The 19,964-nt window shown below is 53.5% G+C and overlaps 1 protein-coding gene across 1 annotated transcript; it reads left to right on the forward strand.

Moving 5' to 3' along the window:
• Nucleotides 1-2,284: 2,284 nt before the first annotated feature.
• On the forward strand, nucleotides 2,285-15,943 carry PIN1 (peptidylprolyl cis/trans isomerase, NIMA-interacting 1). The gene is made up of 4 exons (XM_007953555.2): nucleotides 2,285-2,342; nucleotides 4,867-5,079; nucleotides 14,799-14,909; nucleotides 15,834-15,943. Exons 1-4 carry the CDS (start codon nucleotides 2,285-2,287, stop codon nucleotides 15,941-15,943), a joined length of 492 nt encoding a protein of 163 aa, XP_007951746.2.
• The last annotated feature ends 4,021 nt before the right edge of the window (nucleotides 15,944-19,964 follow it).

Consider the following 19,964-nt stretch of genomic DNA (forward strand, 5'->3'; position numbering starts at 1 on the left):
TCTCAATTCTATTCCATTGGTCTATGTGTCTGTCATCATACCAATATCAGGCAGTTTTGACTACTATGGCTGTATAGTAGGTTTTGAGATCCGGGAGTGAGACCTCCAACTTTGTTCTTCTTCTTCAATAGTGCTTTGCTTATCCAAGGTGTCTTTCCCATCAGTAAGTGCTTTAAGTCGTCTTCATTTTCAGCAAGCAGAGTTGTGACATCTTCGTATCACAGGTTGTTAATGAGTTTTACACCAATCCCAATGCAGCAGTCTTCTTAACATTGTCCAGCTTCTCATATCATTTGCTCAGTATTCAGATTTAATAAATATGGTAAAAGGATACAAACCTGACATACACCTTTTCTGATTTTAAACCATACAGTATGTCCTTGTTTTCTTTGAACAACTTCTTGGCAGTTCCACAAGAGTACAATGAAGTGTTCTGGAATTCCCATTCTTTGTAATTTTGTCTACAATTTGCTATGATCCACACAGTCAAATGTGTTTGCATAATCAATAAAACACAGGTAAATATCCTTCTGACATTCTCTGCTTTCAGCCAAGATCCATCTGCCATCAGGAATGATATCCCTTGTTCCCCATTCTTTTCTGAATCTGGCTAGAATTTCTGGCAGTTTCCTGTCAATGAACTGCTGCAATCGTTTTTTGAATTATTTTCAGCAAAAATTTACATGTATATGATATTAATGATATCAATAACTTCCCCCATTCTATTGGATCACCTTTCTTTGGAATGAGCATGAATATGGTTCTCTTCCAGTCAGTTGCCCAGGTACCTGTCTTTCAAAATTTCTTGGCATAGACAAGTGAGCACTTGCAGCATTGCATATTTTAACACTCTACTTACTGTCCAGCATCTTGCTTTGTTATGCTTTATGTCTTTGCCACCTTTCCAAACAAGTGCTCTAATACCAGTTCTTTTTAGTTTGTATTCTTTATTGATTTATTTTGCTTTCATACATATAATTGCTATGCTGTACTATGACTTGCTTTTTTTCACTGAGCATCATTTAAAAGTCACGTCTGTGACTTCTGTGGTAGCTGGTATATTATTTCTTATCCTTATTTTGCAAAGGGGGAAGCTGAAGTGCAGAAGCTAGGTAATTTGCTCAAAGTCATAGCAAGTGGCAGACTGGAGCTTCGAACCCAAGCAGTCTGGCTCTAGCGTGTGCTCTAAACCTCCAGCCATCTCCTCCCTCTAATTTGTTGTGGACACGTTTCCTTGTGTGTTCATGTCACTGCGCAGTATTTAAAAAATGGTTTTATAGTGGTGCATGCTACAGACGAACTGACATTGAACTCTCCCCTTTTGGTATCTGACTCCTGTATCTCTCTCCAGCCCACTATTCCCCAGAGCTGAGTCTCCAACCACCTCCTCAACGTCCCACGGGCATCACAGACTCAATTTTAAAATGACTCAAACTGAGCATATAATCCTTCCCCCTCTCACACCTCCCCCACACAAGTGTTCCCATGTTAATGTCAATGCCAGCACCCACCATCACCCAAGATGAGGAAGGATTGAGATTGAGAGAGAATGTGATGCCAATAGGCCCCGGTGGAGATGGAAGGTGTTTGGGTGAGTAGCATAGAGAAGGGTTAGCCCTGCACAGAATAAAAGGAGACAGATTAGTTTTGGACAGCTGGAGGAAGCAGGTGGGAAGAGGGAGGGTGGAGGAGCCAAATTTAGGCTTCTGGAGTCTTAGCTGTTCCTCGCCACGGCAACTGCGTTGCTGTGGCAACAACACAGGCAGCACTGCCTCTCCTGGGTACCTCGTCGGCTGCCGTCAGCCCTACACCAGCTAGACACTTCCGCATGGCTAGAAATCAAGGCAATGCAGCCCTTCGGGGACAGCTTAGGGAGGTGGGAATTGCCAGTGCAGTAGCCAATCAGTAAGCTCTATTCTGCCCGGGTGGGCTGTGCGGCTGAGGACGAAAAGGAGGGGTTGGGACTTCTTTGGAGCTTGTCTAAGGACGTTGAGAAGGGCGGGCTTGCGTCCCTTCCCCACCACTTAGGCGCTGAGGGGGCGGGGCTGAGATGAGGCCCCCCCCCATTGGGGGTGGGGCCCAAGTAAAATGTGGAGGACCCGCCCACCCTCTCTTCTGCCCAATAGGAACCCAGGGAGCGAGTCCGACGGTTGGGTTGCCCAATGAGCGTCGCCTCATAGCCCCGATGCGGGGTCACCCGAGCCAATCGGCGGCGGTGGAGGGCGGGCGCGGGAGACATAGGCGGTGCGGCGGAGGCGGAGCGGGCGCTGCGGCAGGAGGGAAGATGGCGGACGAGGAGAAGCTGCCGCCGGGCTGGGAGAAGCGCATGAGCCGCAGCTCAGGTGCCACGGGGATCGGGGTTGGGGTGAGACCGCGCAGGCCCATGGAAACAGGGCTTGAGTTCGCCCTTCAGGCCTGGCTCTGCCCTCTTTTCCCCGTGGGATCCTGGTTTCTGCGCGTTGTTCCCGAGTAACGGCCCCGGCCCACCCCATGGGGGCCCCGAGCCTCAGGAGCGGGAAAGCTGGGTTTCCCCCCATGAGCCTTGGCGGGCCCAAGGAGGCCCAGTGCTCTACGGGGCGGATGAGGAGCCGATGAGCATGCTCACCTCCTGGGGCGATGGCCCTGCCCATCTGGCTGATACTCTCGGGCCTAATGCGGCTGACGTCCCGCGGGGGGGACGTCGCTGCACCCGGCAGGGCCGGAGGCATCCCTGGGGGGACATCCCAGCCCCGTACTCAGGGTGTGGCCCAAGGGTGTTTCCCTGCCCAGTGTCCACAACTCCTGGCCTTTATACCTAATGCTGAGTTTGCGAGACCGCCCGTTATCCCGCTTGAGGCTGGCCCCTGTGCCCTGGGCTGGATTTAAAGGTTATTCCCCAGTAATAGGCTACGTTTATCTCTGGCCTGGCACTGTGCCACGCGTTTTAAGTGTGTTCTACCCAAGTCACCACAACTGTGGGTGGAAGGTAGTGAACACCCCGATTTTGCAGGTTGGGAAACGGTCAGAAAGCTTAAGGAACTTGCCTGAGGTCATTTAGTTCAGGAGTGGGGACTGGGCTCCAGAGCCGGGCCACCTGCCCATAGCCACTTCAGTGCAGCCTCCTGAAGAGCAAGCCCAGCTTTCCCGGGTATGTCCGGGGTCTTTGCGTTGCCTCAGACCCTCTAGTAACCTCAGTAATAATTCCTGTTACTAAGTGCTTCCTTTCCTGTGTTGCCACTCAGGTGAGCACTTTGCCTGGATCATCATCACTTCTGCACGTTAACCCCATGAAGTTTGCTGTCTTTATTCTTTCACCCCTACTTTTCAGCTAAGAAAGTGGAGGTTCAGGGAAGTAGAGCCCATGGCCCTGGTGTTAGAGTGTGTCAGTGGTCCAACTGGATTTGCCCTCGGAGCCCAAGCTCTTGCTTACCCTGCCTGCCCTGGCCTGTTGCCAGCACCTACAGCATAAACCTCCTGCTGTACCCAGCTCCGGGCCCTCCTTGCCCTGTCTACCCAGCTGGAGTCTTACAACCCTTCCCCAGGGGTGACACCCAGCCCTTGACTGCTGGGCTCAAGTGTGTGCCTGGAGCAGAGTTAACAGTCAGAGTGTTACTTACTTGCATTTACCAAAGATGGGGAAGACAGGGCCTCGTTTTTCATCATTAAATCCCCATCTTCTTTCCACAGAGAGGCTAGTGGGTTTGAACCACTGATCTTCTGCTTAGCAGCCAAATGGCTTACCCACTGCATTACCAGAGCTCCTTGAAGAATGTGACAGCTCTCTTTAAACCTATATCCAAGCCTATCTCCTATCTTTTACTTTTTTTAAAAAATAATATTTTACTGAGTGGTGAAAGTTTACACAACATGTTAGGTGCCCATCTGACAATCTCTACACAAATTGCTCAGTGACATTTGTTGCATTTAAATGTTTCGACATTTTCTTTATGTCCTGTTTGTTCCATTTCCAGGACTCGAGTTTCCCTGCGTCCTTATCTTCTCATCTTTACTTCTGAGTAATTGTTGGCCTTTTGGTCTCATCCTGGTGGTTTTTAAGTAGGGCACCGATCTTCTGGGTAAAATCCTTTATTTTGTGTGCCATCTGCTATTTGGCAAAAAGGTGATCTCAGGAGATAGGCTTGGATACAGGTTTAAAGAGAGCTGTCACATTCTTTAAGGTTCTCTGGTAATGTAGTGGGTAAGCCATTTGGCTGCTAAGCAGACGATCAGTGGTTCAAATCCACTAGCCTCTCTGGGGAAGGAAGATGGGGCAATCTACTTCCATAAACGTTTACACCCTTGGAAACCCAGTGGGGATCGCTATGAGTCAGAATCAGCTTGATGACAGTGCATTTGGTTTGCTTTTTTTTTCATTTGTCACATTCTTAAGGTGTTTCAGGCACAGTCCTAACCACTTAATAGTTGTGAGCTTATTCAGTCCTTATAACAACCATACAGGCAGGTATTGGTGACTCCATTTTACAGATGAGAAAACTCAGACTCAGGGTAGGTAGATCATACATTGATAAAGTGGCCAAGCTGGATTTGAACCTAGGTGGTCTGCCAAATGCGTGCTTTGAATCACTCCCCTGTCTCCTAGCCTTACTCTATTCCACCACCCTGGGTTATTTTCCTCCTTGAAGTTATCGGTGAGTGGTTATCTCATTTGCTTCTGTGCCTGTCTGCCCTCCCTAGAATATCCGCTCCCTAAAGGCAGGGATTGTGCCCTGCAGAGTTGACCCCATTGTCTCCAGGGCCTGTGGCACATGGTGGGTGCAGAGGATTGCTGAATGAAGGCATGCCCTTATCCTGGCCTCTGGTTAGGGCAGCCGGGTAGAATCTGTGAGCACAGATCCAACTGAATTCTCATCTTCTCCTCCCCTCCAGGCCGGGTGTACTACTTCAATCACATCACTAATGCCAGCCAATGGGAGCGGCCCAGTGGTAATAGCACGAGTGGTGGCAAAAATGGGCAAGGGGAGCCAACCAGGGTCCGCTGCTCGCACCTGCTGGTCAAACACAGCCAGTCACGGCGGCCCTCGTCCTGGCGGCAGGAGAAGATCACCCGAACCAAGGAAGAGGCCCTGGAGCTGATCAACGGTGAGCAGGGCTGGGGACAGGGTCTCACAATGAGCCCTCACCCTGGTGGGCTGGAGAAGCCTTGTGGAAGTCAGAACGGCCACTCTGCCCCAGCTTGTCCTACCATCAGGCGTGGTGGTGGCTGACACGGAAGTTCCTGTGCGTAATGTGAGCCTGACCCACACAGCCTCTTCTCCTTTTTCTTTCATCTAGCATTTGCAGGGTGAGCCAAGGTAGAGGAGGGCCTAGGCTTAGAGGCTGACATATCTGGGCTCAAGTAGTAACTGTGCCCTGTAAGCTCCATGACCTTGGGGGACTAACCTCCCTGAGACTCAGCCTCCTGCTTTGTAAAATGGACATCAGGACATGCCTGTTGCTGAGGCCCGTTTTGAAAGTCACTGAGATAAGGCAGGGCTAGATTTGCGGATGTGCAGTGGGAGCTCTGGAGGCGTAGTGCCTAAGGCATGTGACTGCTAACCAGATGGCTTGCGGTTCAAACCCACCAGCCACTCCTCGGAAGGAAGGTTGGGCAATCTACTTCTGTAGAGATACCGCCTCAGAAACCCTAGGAGGGGTTGCTATGAGTCTGAATCGACTGACAGCAGTGAGTTTTTTTTTTTGTTCAGATGTGCGGTAGGTCCTCAGCCCGTGGGAGCTGTTAACAGTATCATTAAGTGGTGTTCTGGATCACAAATGGAGGTGGATGTGAAGGGAGGTCGGAAAGGTAGTGAGCACAGAATTAGCCAGTGGAGTTGTGAGTTAATTCTGACCAAAAGGAAGAGGCTCTTCCGTGTTCGATTCTATGTTTCTTCCAGAGTCTAGAGCAGAGGGTCCCCAGACTTTCTCTTAAAAGGCCAGATGGTAAATAGTTTTGCTTTTGGAGACCATATGGTCTCTATCACAACTACTCACCTTTGTTGTTACAGTGCAGAGGCCATAGACAGTATGTAAACATAGGGGCAGTGCTGCATTCCAATAAAACTTAATTTACAAAAACAGGCAGAAGGTGGCCCATGGGCCATAGTTTGTAGAACCCTGGTCTAGAGCTGTGTGGCCCTGGACTGTGTGGCTGTCTCTACCTACATGGTGCTATTTCAATTTAATTAAAATCAAATGATACTACAAATTCTGTTCCCGAGTTTAACTAGCCACCCTCAAGATCAGCATGGATATAAAATACTTCCATTGGAAATGTTCCGTTCGGCAGTGCTGCTAGATCTCGTGTTATGTCATCATCCACTCAACCTCTCTCACCAGAGATCCTAGAGGCCCTCTGGGCTGCTCCTACCACATACAGCCAGTGTCTCACCCGCCCGCCCCACTCCACCCCACAGCCTGAATTCTGATCTGGCTCTGTGAGGCCTGGTTTTGTGACTTTGAGCAAATTGCTTAACATCTCTGAGCCTCAGTATTTTTCTCCTGTAAGATTGTTGTTGTTATGTGCTGTTGAGCTGGATCTGACTCATAGCGACCCTCCTTGGATTTCTGAGGCAGTATTACTACGGAAGTAGATTGCCCAGCCTTCCTTCCAAGGAGTGATTGTTGGGTTTCAACCGCCAGCCTTGTGGTTAGCAGTCAAGTGCCTGAGACACTACGCTACCAGAGCTCCCCTGTAAGATTAGTATGATGATAATAGGACCCACTTCATAGGGTAATTGTGGGGACTCTGACCTAATACAAATAAGCATGAATAATAGTATCTGACATCTGGTGTATGTTCTATAATTACTAACAGTTGTTGTCATTGTTATTATTATTGTTGTTACTCCTAGAACAACCCACCAAAGAGTGCAGTCTCATTCAGTATTGGCTGTTGTTTTACTATGACTTCATTTGGTCCAGTCTGTGGCCTGTAGGATATTTCTCACATGTACATGTGTGTACACGTACACGCACACACACATGCATTTCACATGGTGTGTGGTGCCTGTTAGCATCATACGGCATAAGCATTATGGAGAGGAGCCCAGTTCTTGGACAAGACCTTAAAGGTAGATTAAAGAACTTAACTCTTTTTTTTTTTTTTTTTTAAATTGTGATTTGGGTGAAAGTTTACAGAGCAAATTCACTTTCCATATAGCAGTTCTCATACACGTTGTCTCATGACATTGACTACAATTTACCACAATGCAACAGGTCCCCTCCCTCTTCCTCCGCATAGTTACCTCTTCCCTGTGTCCATCTCTCCATGCACTCCTGCACCCTGAGCTGTCTCCTTGTGCATAAACAGCCCTTCTATTCTCCCATGATTATTCTCTGTAAGGAGTGTATCTACCTAGTGTAAATGTTCAACTCATATGCCTGTCTTTTGTTTGGCTGGAAGCCACAGGTGTGGGTTCAATTCCAGACCTGAAGGGCAGCTAGGGGCCATAGTCTCAGTGGTTCCTTCAGGCTCTACCAGACCAGCTAACCTGGTCCCCCTTTTTTTTTGCCAAATGATTTTGAGTTTTGTTCCACGTTGTTCTCCTACTCTATCCAGGATCTCCTACATAGATCCCCACCCCACCCCCCCAGTGGTCGACAGTGGTAGCTAGGCACCATCTAGTTCTTCTGGTCTCATAGTTGTGTAGGCTGAGGATTGCATGGTGTACCAGTCACTTGGACTAATTGTTTCCATGAATCTTTGGTTTTCTTCATTCTTCTTTGCTCTGGATAAGGAGAGACCTATCCTTGCATATAGATGGCTTCTTGCAAGCTTTTAAGATCTCAGTTGCTACTTGCCAAAGTAGGAGGTGGAACATTGTTTTGTGTAGTATGTTATGCTAATTGATGAAAAGTGTAACTCTTGAGGTCTGTGAGGGCAGGGTCGGGATCTGTCTCCCCACTGGTGGGTGTCATTACCCAGCATAAAGCCTGGCCTGGCATCAGCTCCCAAAACACTTTCTTGAACCAGCAGGGAGTAGGAGGAATTCCTGGGGGAGGAAACCTCTGAAGTAAAGGCCTGGGGCTAGGGTGTAGCCAGGAATCTGGGGAAGGCCTCCTAGGAGATGAGACGGGCAGGGGCAGATCCTGACTGGGTTGGGGAGGGCCTTACATGAAGAGAGGAGTTCAGGTCATTTCCTGGAGGTCACAGGAAACAAGTGGTGGCCATGTGTGACCAAGACAGGAGTCCTGCGGTACTGTGCCTTCAGGGAGAATTCTGGTTGGAACTTGATCTAGACTGCCTGGGTCAGAGGACATGGATCTGGCTGTCCTTAGGGGGAAGAGGAAGCGGGTGGAGAAAGCCCAAACAGAATCTTGAGATGACTTTAGGTGTCCTCCCAGCTCTGATGTCCTTTTTTTTTTTATTTTCTCAAACCTGTATATATTTGTGAGTGTAGTCCCATTCGCCTTCCCACACCTGTTCAGCTATTCGGAGGCTTCTGGAGATTGAGTGGCAGGAAGTCCATCACTGGTAGCAAGGACACGGGAAGAAGCCCAGTTTGGCGGGGGCTCATTGATCTGAGGGGCCTAAGGAAGATGCTGGTGAGGCAGCTGAGGAGAGGGCCTTGGCTGGAGATAAACACGTGGGATGATCCTGGTAAGAAATGGTGGGAGGCTGGGGCAGGATGAGCATGGCTCAGAAGGAAAGCTGTTAGGCTGTGGGACTTCCAGGAAGTGGCAGGTGAGTGTGGCTCCCCAACTCCAGGGCTGACACTGCAGTGGGAACCTGGGAGGTTTTTAGAGAGGACTGTGTGGGGATGTGTCCAGTAAGCACTTGGGCCCTTGGGCCCGAGCTCGAGTAGATGCCAACTCAGGAGGGTTAGTAGGAGTTGAAGGTACGGCTGCCTGCACTGGGGACCCAGGGGAAGCTGTCATAGTAATTGCAGCTAGAGACAATGTGACTTAAACTGGGGTGCGGGCTGTGGGAGTGAGGAGGGGAGCAGATTCTAGAGCGATTCAGGAGGCAGAATCAAGAGGACTTGGTGATGGGTTAGGTGCCCAGGGATGTATTCAGGAGATAATGGACAAGGTCAGGTCACAGCTGGATTCTGGTGCCTGCTCTGTGACCTCAAGCAAGTGTCTTTGTCTCTCAGAGCCTTAGCTGCCCTGTCTATAGAATGGGGACAGGATGGCCATGAAGATGCAGGGGCGGCGTGGAGCAGAATGCTCAGTGGGGTGATGGGTGCAGTGCTGGGGCTTGTTCTCTACGCGGCGGAGCCTTGCCCCATGCCTGCTCTCTCAGGCGTGGGTGGTGGGGGGCGCTGAGGTCAGGACAAGAGGAGGCTCAAAGCAGCCCCGGCTGCGTCCCCTTCACCTAAGGGAAGAGCTGTGGTCCGGGATGCAGGAGGCCTAGCGGGCTCAGCGTGTAGAGCCCCTGATGACCTCGGGCGGAGGACCTCCCCCTCCTGGCCTCACTGTGTTCCTGCCTGAGACAGGCCCCACTGGGGGCTGGCTTGAGGGTGCAGATAGATACCCCTGGCTGTGTGTGCACTTGCTCCCGAGGTATGCACATGTGGGTGTCAGTGAGCTTTGGGCCTCTGGGCCTTGTTTTCTCTTCCACGGAAGTGGATGTCTCCCAGTCCTGGGCTTGTTCCAGGTGATGTGAAGATGGTGCTTTGGGCAGCGCACTCCCCAGCTGACAGCCTGGGCCTGCAGCCCATCGTTATGCTTTTAGATATGGCTCCCCCTTAGCCCCGAGGGGACAGAGTGCCTGCAACGAGGAGGACCAGCGCCTCCACATTTTCTGCTGAGACTCCTTTTCTTGACCATGCTTCCTCCGCAGCTGCTGGGCTGTGGCCAGAGGCTGCCAGGGATCCAAGGACTGGCTGGGTGTCATTGCCAGTGTCCTTGTCTAAGGAGGCCAGGCTGTGGAGAAGCCCTCCCTTACCTGTTTCCCCCACCCTCCATCCATCCCCAGGCCCCCACCTTTGCATGTCCAGAGTCTGAGGACCAATGGACTCCTTTGGCCTGGTGTCCCCATGGCCAGTGGCACCCTCTGGCCTGCTGGCCTCCAGGCCAGGTCTCTGGTCTCTCTGGGCCTCTTCTGCTGGGTCTGGGGCTTTCTGGGACAGCAGATCTAATCCTGTCACCTCTTTCCTGACCGGGCCCCTTTCTCTGTGATGTCCCTGTGGCTTTGGGCTGGAAGCAGCTGTGTTGATTTGATGGGCAGGGCAGGGAGTTTGTCCATAAACCCTCTTAGGGTCAGCGACCACCCTGTTTTGCTTGCTCACTCATCCCAGAAGTCAGCGTGGAGTGCTCACAGACAGCTAGTGTCTGGGAAGGGCTGCTGTGCACCAGGCACTGTTCCCAGGCAGTGACCCATTCAGTCTTCACGGTGGCCCTCCAAGGTAGAAGGTGTTACCACCCCATTTTACACACTAGGCGAGTGAGGCTCCAAGCAGCAAAGTCACCTGCCAGGGTCACAGAGCACAGAAGTGGTATGGGTGCAAGTTGAGCCCAAGAGTTGGAGTCCCGCATCTGCCCCCTTAGCCCCTCAGCCCTCCTCAGCCTTGGGGATACACTGTGGGCCAGCTGGTTTGTGATCTGCCAGCAAGACATTGCTTCCAAATTTCCCAAAGCAGGCAAAGGCCCCCTATCCGTGCTGGGAACCCTTGAGAGACTGCCCTGGGTCTGTGTGGTTCCTGACCAGGTGAGGCTTTGATGGGTGCTGTCTGAGCAAGGAGTGTTGGTGAGGCTGGGGCCTTGCCCAGGAAAGGACTGGGGGCATTTTCCCTCTCTGCTCCTCCTCAGTGTTGGGACTTGAAGGTCAAGTAGAAAGTACATTTGTGCCTGACGACTGGCTTTGGTGTCCCTCCCAGGCTGGCTCCCACCTTCCCTGTGGGCAGTTTCTGTCTCATTCATTCATTAATCCCTGAAACATTGGTGACCTGTTGTTTTGTGCATAGCTCTGGGTGCTGGGTGCTGGTGCCATACTAAACAAAGCTGGCTCGGCCTGCCCTTCCAGTGTGAGGCTGGCGATACACTCGCCGCAGACAGCACAGTGGGAGGTGTGGCCACTGCAAGAGGGCCCTTTCACAGCCTGGGGTCTCAGGGAAGGCTCTGGGTGACACTAGAGGCCAACAGGCCAGTCCCAGGCAGGAAGAGAGGTTAAGCAGGGGCCTTGAGGTAGGTCTGGGGGAGACGGATATGTGGGGGAGGAGTTCTCCCCCCATATGTGGGAGGGTAGAAATATGTGTTCCCTTGCATCTTGGCTGTGCTCAGGCTTATAGGGCAGCCTTTAGGAGAGGGAATCCGGGAGGAGGCTTTGTGTGTGTGTGTGTGATTTTGGGAAAAGTTTACAGAGCAAATTCATCTTCTATACAGCAGTTCACATACACTGTGTCTCTTGACGTTGAGTGAGATCTCCCACAATGGAACATCTCTCCTCCTACTTCTTCCCCATAGACGCTTCTTCCCTGTGTTCTTCCCTCCCATGCACTCCTGCCCAGAGCAATTTTAAAACAATCTTTTCAGGTTCTCACCAAAGAAGAATGTTTTCTGAGAGCTGACTGGCACAGGAGGGGCTGGGTGATAAGAACAGTGTGTATGTGTGTGGGGGGGGCAAATGCTCGGCTAGTAGTCACTTTCTAGGCTGATGTCACGGGCACTCACTCTGTATGTGTGTGTGACTCTTGGGCAAGTTGCCTGATCTTGGCACCCTGCAGTCCACATCCTTCCAGAGTCTGGAAGACACTGCCCAGTCAGGCATGTCCAGGGCTGGGCCTGGCCCCACTGTGCTCTATATGTGGAGACAGTTCTGATCCCAGAGGTGAGCAGGCACACCCAGGGGCACCGGGTAGTCAGGACTCCCTGGTTGTGTGGGTAAGGCCAAGGGGACTATCCTAAGTCCAGGCAGGGGAGGAACAGACAGGGATCCCAGTGACATCCAGTTCAGGTAGGAGTCACCGATGAGTGTGTCGGGCACAGGGAGACCACCGGCAGCCTGGTGGACTGTGGAGGTGTTGCAGGCAGAGGCCGCTGTGTGTGCTGTGTTCAGGTGGCCAGGCCAGACTGAGCAGTAGAGGCATCTTCGCCACTAGGACACACAGTCCATGCAGAAGGGAGAATGGTGACAGCAAGTGATGTTTGTCAAGGTCTCACTGCCAGGTACTGTGGTGCCAACAGACATCTGACGGGCATGTCACAGAGACCGGTAGGCACGCGACTGATGGTCAGTGCTTGAATAATTTCTTTTAGAAAGATCAGTACGAGGCCAGTCCCTATGAGGCAGAGGTTAAAGATGCCCCGAATGTCAGACTTTTCCAAACTGCTGGCCACTCCATCATCTTTGCATCAACTCCTCCCCCGCCTCAATAATCTTCCTCCCGTCTTAGGGTTCTGTAGTTCGCTGTAACGCCACACAGGACTCAGACTCCCAAGGAAACGGCTCATGTGGTGGTGGTGGTGGTGGAGGAGGTGGCTAGTAGGCTGGCAAGTCTGTGGGTAGCTCTGGAGAATTCTCCCAACACGTGTTTGCAGGGGTTGGCAAACCAAATCGGCAGGTCAGATGATGGCTGCTGTTTCGAGTCCAGGGGTGAGATGATGACGAACCAAGTGCAGAATGAAGAGAATGAAGTTTCCCGAAACATTGCTATATATACCTCAAGGAAGCTGTGTGTGGTGGTGACTTGAGTCACGCCCTCCAGCAAGGCAGGACTCAAGATGCATCCCACCCTGCAGGCATAGAGGACTCACAATACCTTACAAAATGGAGGACGATGGCTGGAAGGGCCATATTAACCACTTCACTGCACTGCAAGTCCCTATTCTGGTGCTTATGGACCTTGTATAGGTTCACGCAGGGGCATTTGGAGATTGAGCAGCAGGAGGTCCATCACTGGTAGAGGGGACCTGGGAAGAAGCCCACTTTGGTGGGGTCTCATTGATCTGAAGGGCAGAGAAACAAAGGGATGCTGGCAGGTGGACAAGAGTGATAGGTGAGCTCGCCCACTTGTGCCATTCCATCTGAGAGCCCAGGCGGGTGGATCGTGGTGGCATTTAGGTCACAGGAGTATCAGAGCAACATGTCCCAGTGAAGTTTGGATCAGACCAGTGTCAGGCAGATGTCCCCGTTCCCCCTCACCCCAATCTCCTAGCACCATTTAGATGAGAATAGCCAGTGGTGTGTCATTGTGGCACTCAGCTGGGTCCCACTCAGTGTGTGAGTGGTGTTTCCACTGCATGGAGTCCATCAGGCAGGTGTGTCAGGGCCGTGGTCAGGTCAGACAGGAACAACAGGTGCATGTGCTATGGTGACGTGAGGAAACCTACAGGCTGACATGTCAGGGTGAGCCTCCCACCTGGAGAGAAGTAATGCGACGTGGGTTCGTGTCCCATTGCTCAGCCGGATGTGCCAGGCGGATGTATGGCCCCGGCACAAGCATAAGAGCACTCCCTGAGGGCTGCCGTGGCAGCAGCAGGCAAGTCGGCGAAGCTGAGAGGCCCCACTGCTCACTGTGAGGCTCCTCCCTCAGCCCTGGGTGGCGGTAGCACTGGGGCAAGAACCCTGGCTCCTGGCTTAGTGGCTGTGCCTGTGGGTACAGGTTGGAGATAGGCAGGGACAACCAGTCTCCTTTGTGTGTCAGGGATGCTGGTTGCGTGGAGGTGGGATACTTAGAGGAGGAAGGACAGGCCCTGGCTGCAGGAGCCCCTGGCTGCCACAGCCCCCTCCTGCAACACATAGACACACACTCCTCCCTGGAGATTCTGGGAGTGCTGCCTCACGCCCTCTGCTGGGAGCCCTGTGCCGCACAGTCATCCTTTACCTCCTCTCCGTCAGCCCTCTCCTCCCTCCCCATCCAAGGAGCATCCTGTTTGGGCCGGACAGAGGGGCGGTCCAGTGCTCTGCCAGCGTGTCCTCTGAAGGATCTGAGAGAAGAGCCGGGCCCACTGCCTCCAGGGCACGTTGTTGTGAGGCGCTGTCAAGTTGGTGCCAACTCATAGCAATCCTGTGTACAACAGAATGAAACACTGTCTGGCCCTACACAGTCATTACTGTGCTTGAGCCCATTGTTGCAGCCACCGGGTCAACCCACCTCATGTAGGGTGACGTGGTCCTTCCAGAGCATTGCTGGGGCCGCCTCCCAGCCTCCTCACGCCGCCCCAGTGAGCAGCCAGGTGCTCCTCCCACTTTCAGCAGCTGAGGCCCACAGGCTAAGGGCTCAGCCGGTCCTGTGACCAAGCTGGGCTTGAGCCCTGGCCTCTTGTCTCTCTCTTAGACCCCTCTAGAAAAGAGGCCCTGGGTCCCAGCCCTCTGCTGTGGGTGCAGCCCTCCTCTTCCACTTCTCCCCTGTCCTGCTCGCCTCTTCTCCATCTGGGGAGAATCTCTCTTAGGGTGTGTATGCTGGAGAGTGGGAGAAGGTCATGTTACATTTGTGTGTACCCATGTGTGTGTGTGAGAGAGAGAGAGAGAGAGAGATAAAGGGCTGTGTGGCTGTTGAGTGCAGTGTCGTGTGGTCCATGTGGATGGATGGCAGGCAGGGTGTGCATTCAGGGGCATGCATAGTGAGAGAGCTCTTCACAGATATGTAATTCCCGGTGTGATATGTTTGTGCACACATGTGCAGGGAGAAGGTGTTTTGGGTATACGTTAGCATGTATTTGGGAAGACAGTGTGTGGGTGTATACATGTGTGTGGGTGCTGTGTGTCGGGAGCTGTAGAAGTGGGTGTGAGTGTATGAGTGGTGTGCACACATACAATTGGGCCAGGGGCAGAGGTGCACAGCTCATATCTGAAGTGCTGCCCTTCCCTCTGGCACCCTCCATCCTGTCGGGACCCCAACCCCACCCAGCCTAACGCCTTGTCCCTGTGTCTGCAGGCTACATCCAGAAGATCAAGTCAGGAGAGGAAGACTTTGAGTCTCTGGCCTCACAGTTCAGCGACTGCAGCTCGGCCAAGGCCCGGGGAGACCTGGGTGCCTTCAGCAGAGGTGTGCAAGGAGTGGGCACCGCCAGCCCTGGGGTACCTCAGCCACCTTCTGCCCACCAATGCCCACCATGGAGGGTAGAGGTTGGGAGGAGAATAGTGGAGCTCCCAGGAGGGGTGGCCATGGCGGCACAGGCCTTGTGGGTCCACCAGGTGGCAGCAGTCCCTTCCTCCAGGTGTTAGAGGCTACCCTGCTGGGTTTGAGGTCTGCACCAGGGCCAATGGGGAGAGACACAGGGTCTTCTTCCTGGGGTCTTTCCCTCCTGGGGGTGTCTGCACAGTTGTCTCCATTACAGGCCCATCAAGGTGGGTCCTATCATTTCCCTCTCATGTTGGGGGTAAAAAGCTGGGGCCCTGAGAATCCTAGGGCAGGTTTCCCAGAAGCCCTCTCCCCTGACCTCTCAGGTGGGGCTCTCTGGGGTGAGGGGTGGAAGGGCCAGATCAGAACCTTGGGCATAGGCCTGACTGGCTGGGGTAGAGGTGGTGCCTCTTCCTCCTCTCCCATTCATCCCCAGGGCCTGCGGCGCATCCAGGCAGGGGCCCCGGATTGGGTGCAGGGCCCTCAAGGGGGAGCCGGCCGGGGGGGCTGTAGGCCACCGCCAAGGAGGCAGGCGTGACAGATGATCGGGCAGGGGCTGGGAACCCACCGGGCCGGGGAGACGAGTTCATCACCTCACCAGAATGAGTCTCTAAATGCAGTAGTGGCATCAGCCGCTCTGCCTGCCATCCCTCATGCTGTCTGAGGCTTCCCAGGGCCTCCTTAATGGCTCTGCCGCCCCGGGCATCGTGACAGGGCCATAAACGGAGTGACGGATGAGTCCAAGACTCGGTGCCGGCAGGGGCCCCATCTGCTCCGTCTGCTGCCCTCCCTGCCCTGGCCTCCTCCTGGCCTGGGCCCCCACCCACCATCCCTCACGGTTCCCCCCAGGCCAGATGCAGAAGCCATTTGAAGACGCCTCATTTGCGCTGCGGACAGGGGAGATGAGTGGGCCCGTGTTCACGGATTCCGGCATCCACATCATCCTGCGCACCGAGTGAGGCCGGTGGCAACCGGGCCTGGTCTGCAAGGTGGGCGGGGCGCTGGCCCACCCAGCTCTCCCTCCCTGCTCCAGTCACACAGTATTTATTGTTCCCACAATGGCTTGGAGGGGGCTCTTCAAGACCGGGGGCTGGGGGGCCCCTGTCCGCCCCCTGTTGGGGCGATCCCTGCTAGACTCCCCTCCCTCTGCATCTTAAGGAATTGTCTTCAGAAGGGCTGTGGGGAGGGGGGAAGGGGGCTCAAACTCAGGGACGGGCAATGACCTGTCCCAGAGAGGAGGCCTAGTCAGCTGGGCTGCCCCTGGCTGCCCCCTCCCCCCAGGCCCAGGAGGGGCAGGAGGGCCTGGAGGGTTGTTCCTAGTGATGCTGTATTTCTCTGTTCAGTTGCAAAAAGCAAATGCTTGACTTGGGGGCTCAGGGTGGCCTGGCCGTAGGGCTCTCTCTGAAGGGCAGTGCAGCACCCTCCCCCACCCTATATTAAACCTTGGAACCACTGCTCTGTCGTGCTGTGTTTCATTTCCACCCTGGTGAGGCATGAGGGGCTCTGGGGTCGGGAGTGTCATCTCCCATCCACCAGTGTCCAAGCTGCAGTTTTCCTCCTGGAAAGTAGCTCCATCCCGGGTCTGGGAACATCCCAACAGAAATTCTCCCCTGCTGCCAGCCTCCAGGAAGGTGGGACCCCATTCAGTCTCGATGGTGCTCAAACATGGGTGTGCAGGCTGTCCCCTAGGGTGCGTTTCAGGAACGCAGGGGCCCAGGCCCTGCCCCTCAGCTGTTGGAGTGGAGCCAGCTGATCAGCAGGGTCCTGGGAAGGCCAGGTTGCTCCTCTGCACAAGCCCCTCCACAGGCTGCTTTCCAGTTACAGGGACTCGGGCCCAGCATCCTGGGGCCTGTTCCCAGTACCACAGGCACTGTTCAGCAGGTTCTTAGGTCCACCTGGCAGACCCAGCAGCCTCCATGGATGCTGTTACCATGGCAGCAGGGGGCCCAGACTGGAGGGGAGGAGTGCTGCCTCCGGGTACCTCGGATGCCTTGTGTTGGGAGCACTGGGGGCAGTGTCAGGAAGCAGGGGGATTCCTGAGTGTGTGCTGGGGGGAGCAGTGTGCTCTGTTCTGGACCTTGCTCTCAGCTCTCCCTACTTCCTGGGGACCCCTGCCAGGGTAGGTGGCTGAGGGTGTGACCCACCAGCCCGTCACCTCCCACAGCCCTCCATGTGGGGCTGGGAGTGAAGTCAGGCAGGTTATGCTTGCACTGCTTCCACACACGCTTGGTGCAGACCAGCCCAGATGACAGGATATCAGGCTGACTGGGCTTGAGGATCTGAGCGAAATAAAGCCCTGCCCGGTGAGACCCAAGGGAGGCCTCCCTAGGGCTGAGTTTCCGGCACCTCGTAAACAATCACCTTGCCCAATCCCGTCTGGCCGGCTTCTGGAGCAGTTGCTCTGCCTGCTGCCTGCCGGGCGTTTGTCATTAAGAAGGTTTAATGAATTTCCTCTCGGCTCTGGTGGGGTGGAGAGAACTGGTGGGTTGGCTGTACCTCCAGGCAGCATTTTCTTCTCTGTGCAGACGAGAGGCAGACAACAGCCCCACGGTTTGCACCAACAGTTCTGTGGGGCTGGAGAAGCGATCCCGCACCTGGTACTGCGGGGCCTCTGAGAACAATCAGAAATGAGTGGTTGGAGAAGAGGGTCACCAGAAAACGAGCCTGGGCCCCCACTCTCAACACGCACGGCTCAGGAAGGAGCAGCCAGGGGCTTCTTCCCAGTGTCTGAAATGTTCCGTGTGTGGCCGTGGGACAAGGTCTGTCCGCGGCTGCTTGTGAGTGCATGTGGTGGTGTCCAGCTGTGTGCGTGTGACCTGTGACACTGTGGGTGCCGTCACAGTGTGGCTGCCCTTGTGGCTCCCCTTCCTGTATATATCTGTGCAGTGGCCAAAATATTAATAAGAGAGAAAGTTGCTGTTAGATAAACATGCCCCCAGAGCCCACTCAGTGTCCGGGTGTTTCATTATGAAGTGGCTGTGGTTTCCCTCACCTGCTCCACATTCCCACTCACCCCTTCCACCCTGAAACTGAGGCTGTAAATTGCAGGCCTTTAGGATGGGGACAGTGTAGCCTTGTCCAGTTGGTCTCTTACCGGCATCTCCTATACCAGACCTTCCCAAAGGGCTGATGGCCATCTGTCTGCTATGTGCTCTGCGGGGCCCAGGGTGATGTAAACGGTTAACACACGCTCTGCTAACCAAAAGGTTGGAAGTTTGAACCCACTCAGAGGCACCTTGGAAGACAGGCCTAGTGGTCTACTTGCAAAAAATCTGCCACTGAAAACCCTAGGCAGCTCAGTTCTCTGACACACAAGGTCGCTGTGAGTTGATTCTGACTTAACAGCAACTGGTACCCGGGCCCTGTGCATCCATCCAGGCTTTTGTGGTCAGTGGGGCAGGGCTGATGAGTCACCTCAGCAGTTAACCTTGGATTGGGTATTGGCTTCCCATTGTAGCCAAGTACACATCCAGGAGAAGGGAAGGCCAGGAGCAGTGGTTGGTCTGAGACATGCTTGGAGGGATGACATTGGCCTCAGAGGGTGTGGGAGCCCTCACCTGCCCATCCTTGGTTGGAACAAAAGCCACAAACACAAAGGTGTAAGCAGTGCTTGAGACCATGCCTGTAGTCTGTGTGTGTGCGTGAGAGAGATGAGCAGTTGGGATGCCAAGCGCCTGTGGGTGTCTGTCTGAGGGATTTGTGTGCAGATGTGAGACAAACCCACACCCAGGCCTGTTTTCCATGTGAGGATGTGGGTCTCCAGGTCTCTCTGTATTTTGGACAAATATTGTTTGACTCAGCAGTCCTCAGGCTCCTGACCTTCCTTCGGGAGGATCCTGAATGAGAGGCGGATAAACTGCCCTTTCCCCAGTGACTGCAGCCAAGTTGGGACAGGGGGTGTGGATATCCTAAGAATCCCAGGCCCGTTTTTTTTAAAGCAAGGATGGGGCAAAATGCTTCTCAACGTGCTAATCCAGGAATCGATTTCTTTCTCGATGTCAAACTTGTTAATTTAAATGGAAATTAATTGCTTTTCTTGACGATTTCTGTAGAAATTGGTTTTAAATGAGCACATTAGGCAGTCACATTTATTATTCATTGGTTTCGTTCCCAATATGGCCTCAGTGTCCGAGTTCCCGGAGATCCCAGCACAGAACAGAGATGATTTAATCAGGGAGGCCATTAATTAGAGATGGAGAGGAGGGAGGGGAGTCCTCTCCGAGCAGGGGGAGCGCCTTGCTTTTTGGTCTCCATCAGAGGGGGAGGGACTTGCCCACGGGGCTCTTTTCAAGATCCAGACTCAGTGGGTGTCGTGTGTTGGGGAATGCATTGGGGTCACCCTGCACCATCTCCTCACTACCTGCCTTCCTGGCTTTAGTCACAGGATGAAAACTTGGCCCTAGAAATGCCTCTCCCACCTCCGTGGTCTCCTTCCCAATGCTGTGTGCCGTGACACCTTGCCGGTCCCCAGCCTCACCCTGCCAGTCCATCTCAGCCAGCTCAGCAGAGATCTGGCTAACACAGCCCTCATCTTGACCTTCTCCTGATTCCCAGCTCCCCTTTAGCCCCATCTCCAGGACTCAGCATGTGGTCTGTGCTCAGTCCCTTCCGGACTCCCTCTCATACCCCCTTCCTGCCACCAATACTTTGCCTGTCTTTCTCCAGGTCAGAATCCATTCCTGCCCAGGCCCCTGCCAGAGAAATGGGTTCACAAAAGGCACTAAACACCCTTTTATGCTGTCTCTAGCTCTTTGTTGGTAGTTAGAACAGATGTGACTCCCTTAAAATGATTTGGAAATTACAAAGCGAAAGGAGGAGGAAAAAGGGGGTATGTGTGTGAAGTAATAGCCAAATTCTTGAAAGCAGCCAAATTGTTAAAAACCCATTAAAAAGTTGCCAGGCCGCTCTGAAATGCACCAGTGTGATCGATAACGTGAAAACCAATGATTGAGTGTCTTCGTTTGAGGCCAATTTTCATCG

Source organism: Orycteropus afer, unplaced genomic scaffold (assembly GCF_000298275.1).
Source record: "Orycteropus afer afer isolate SDZICR_OR568_19922 unplaced genomic scaffold, OryAfe1.0 scaffold00402, whole genome shotgun sequence".
Lineage (NCBI taxonomy): Eukaryota > Metazoa > Chordata > Mammalia > Tubulidentata > Orycteropodidae > Orycteropus > Orycteropus afer.

Excerpts from the sequence above, each read along its gene's own strand:
- PIN1 (XM_007953555.2), top strand. The coding sequence starts at position 2,285 with ATGGCGGACGAGGAGAAGCTGCCGCCGGGCTGGGAGAAGCGCATGAGC. Across the intron at positions 2,343-4,866 it reads GCGCATGAGCCGCAGCTCAG|GCCGGGTGTACTACTTCAAT; the intron begins GTGCCACGGGGA and ends CCTCCCCTCCAG. Across the intron at positions 5,080-14,798 it reads GGCCCTGGAGCTGATCAACG|GCTACATCCAGAAGATCAAG; the intron begins GTGAGCAGGGCT and ends CTGTGTCTGCAG.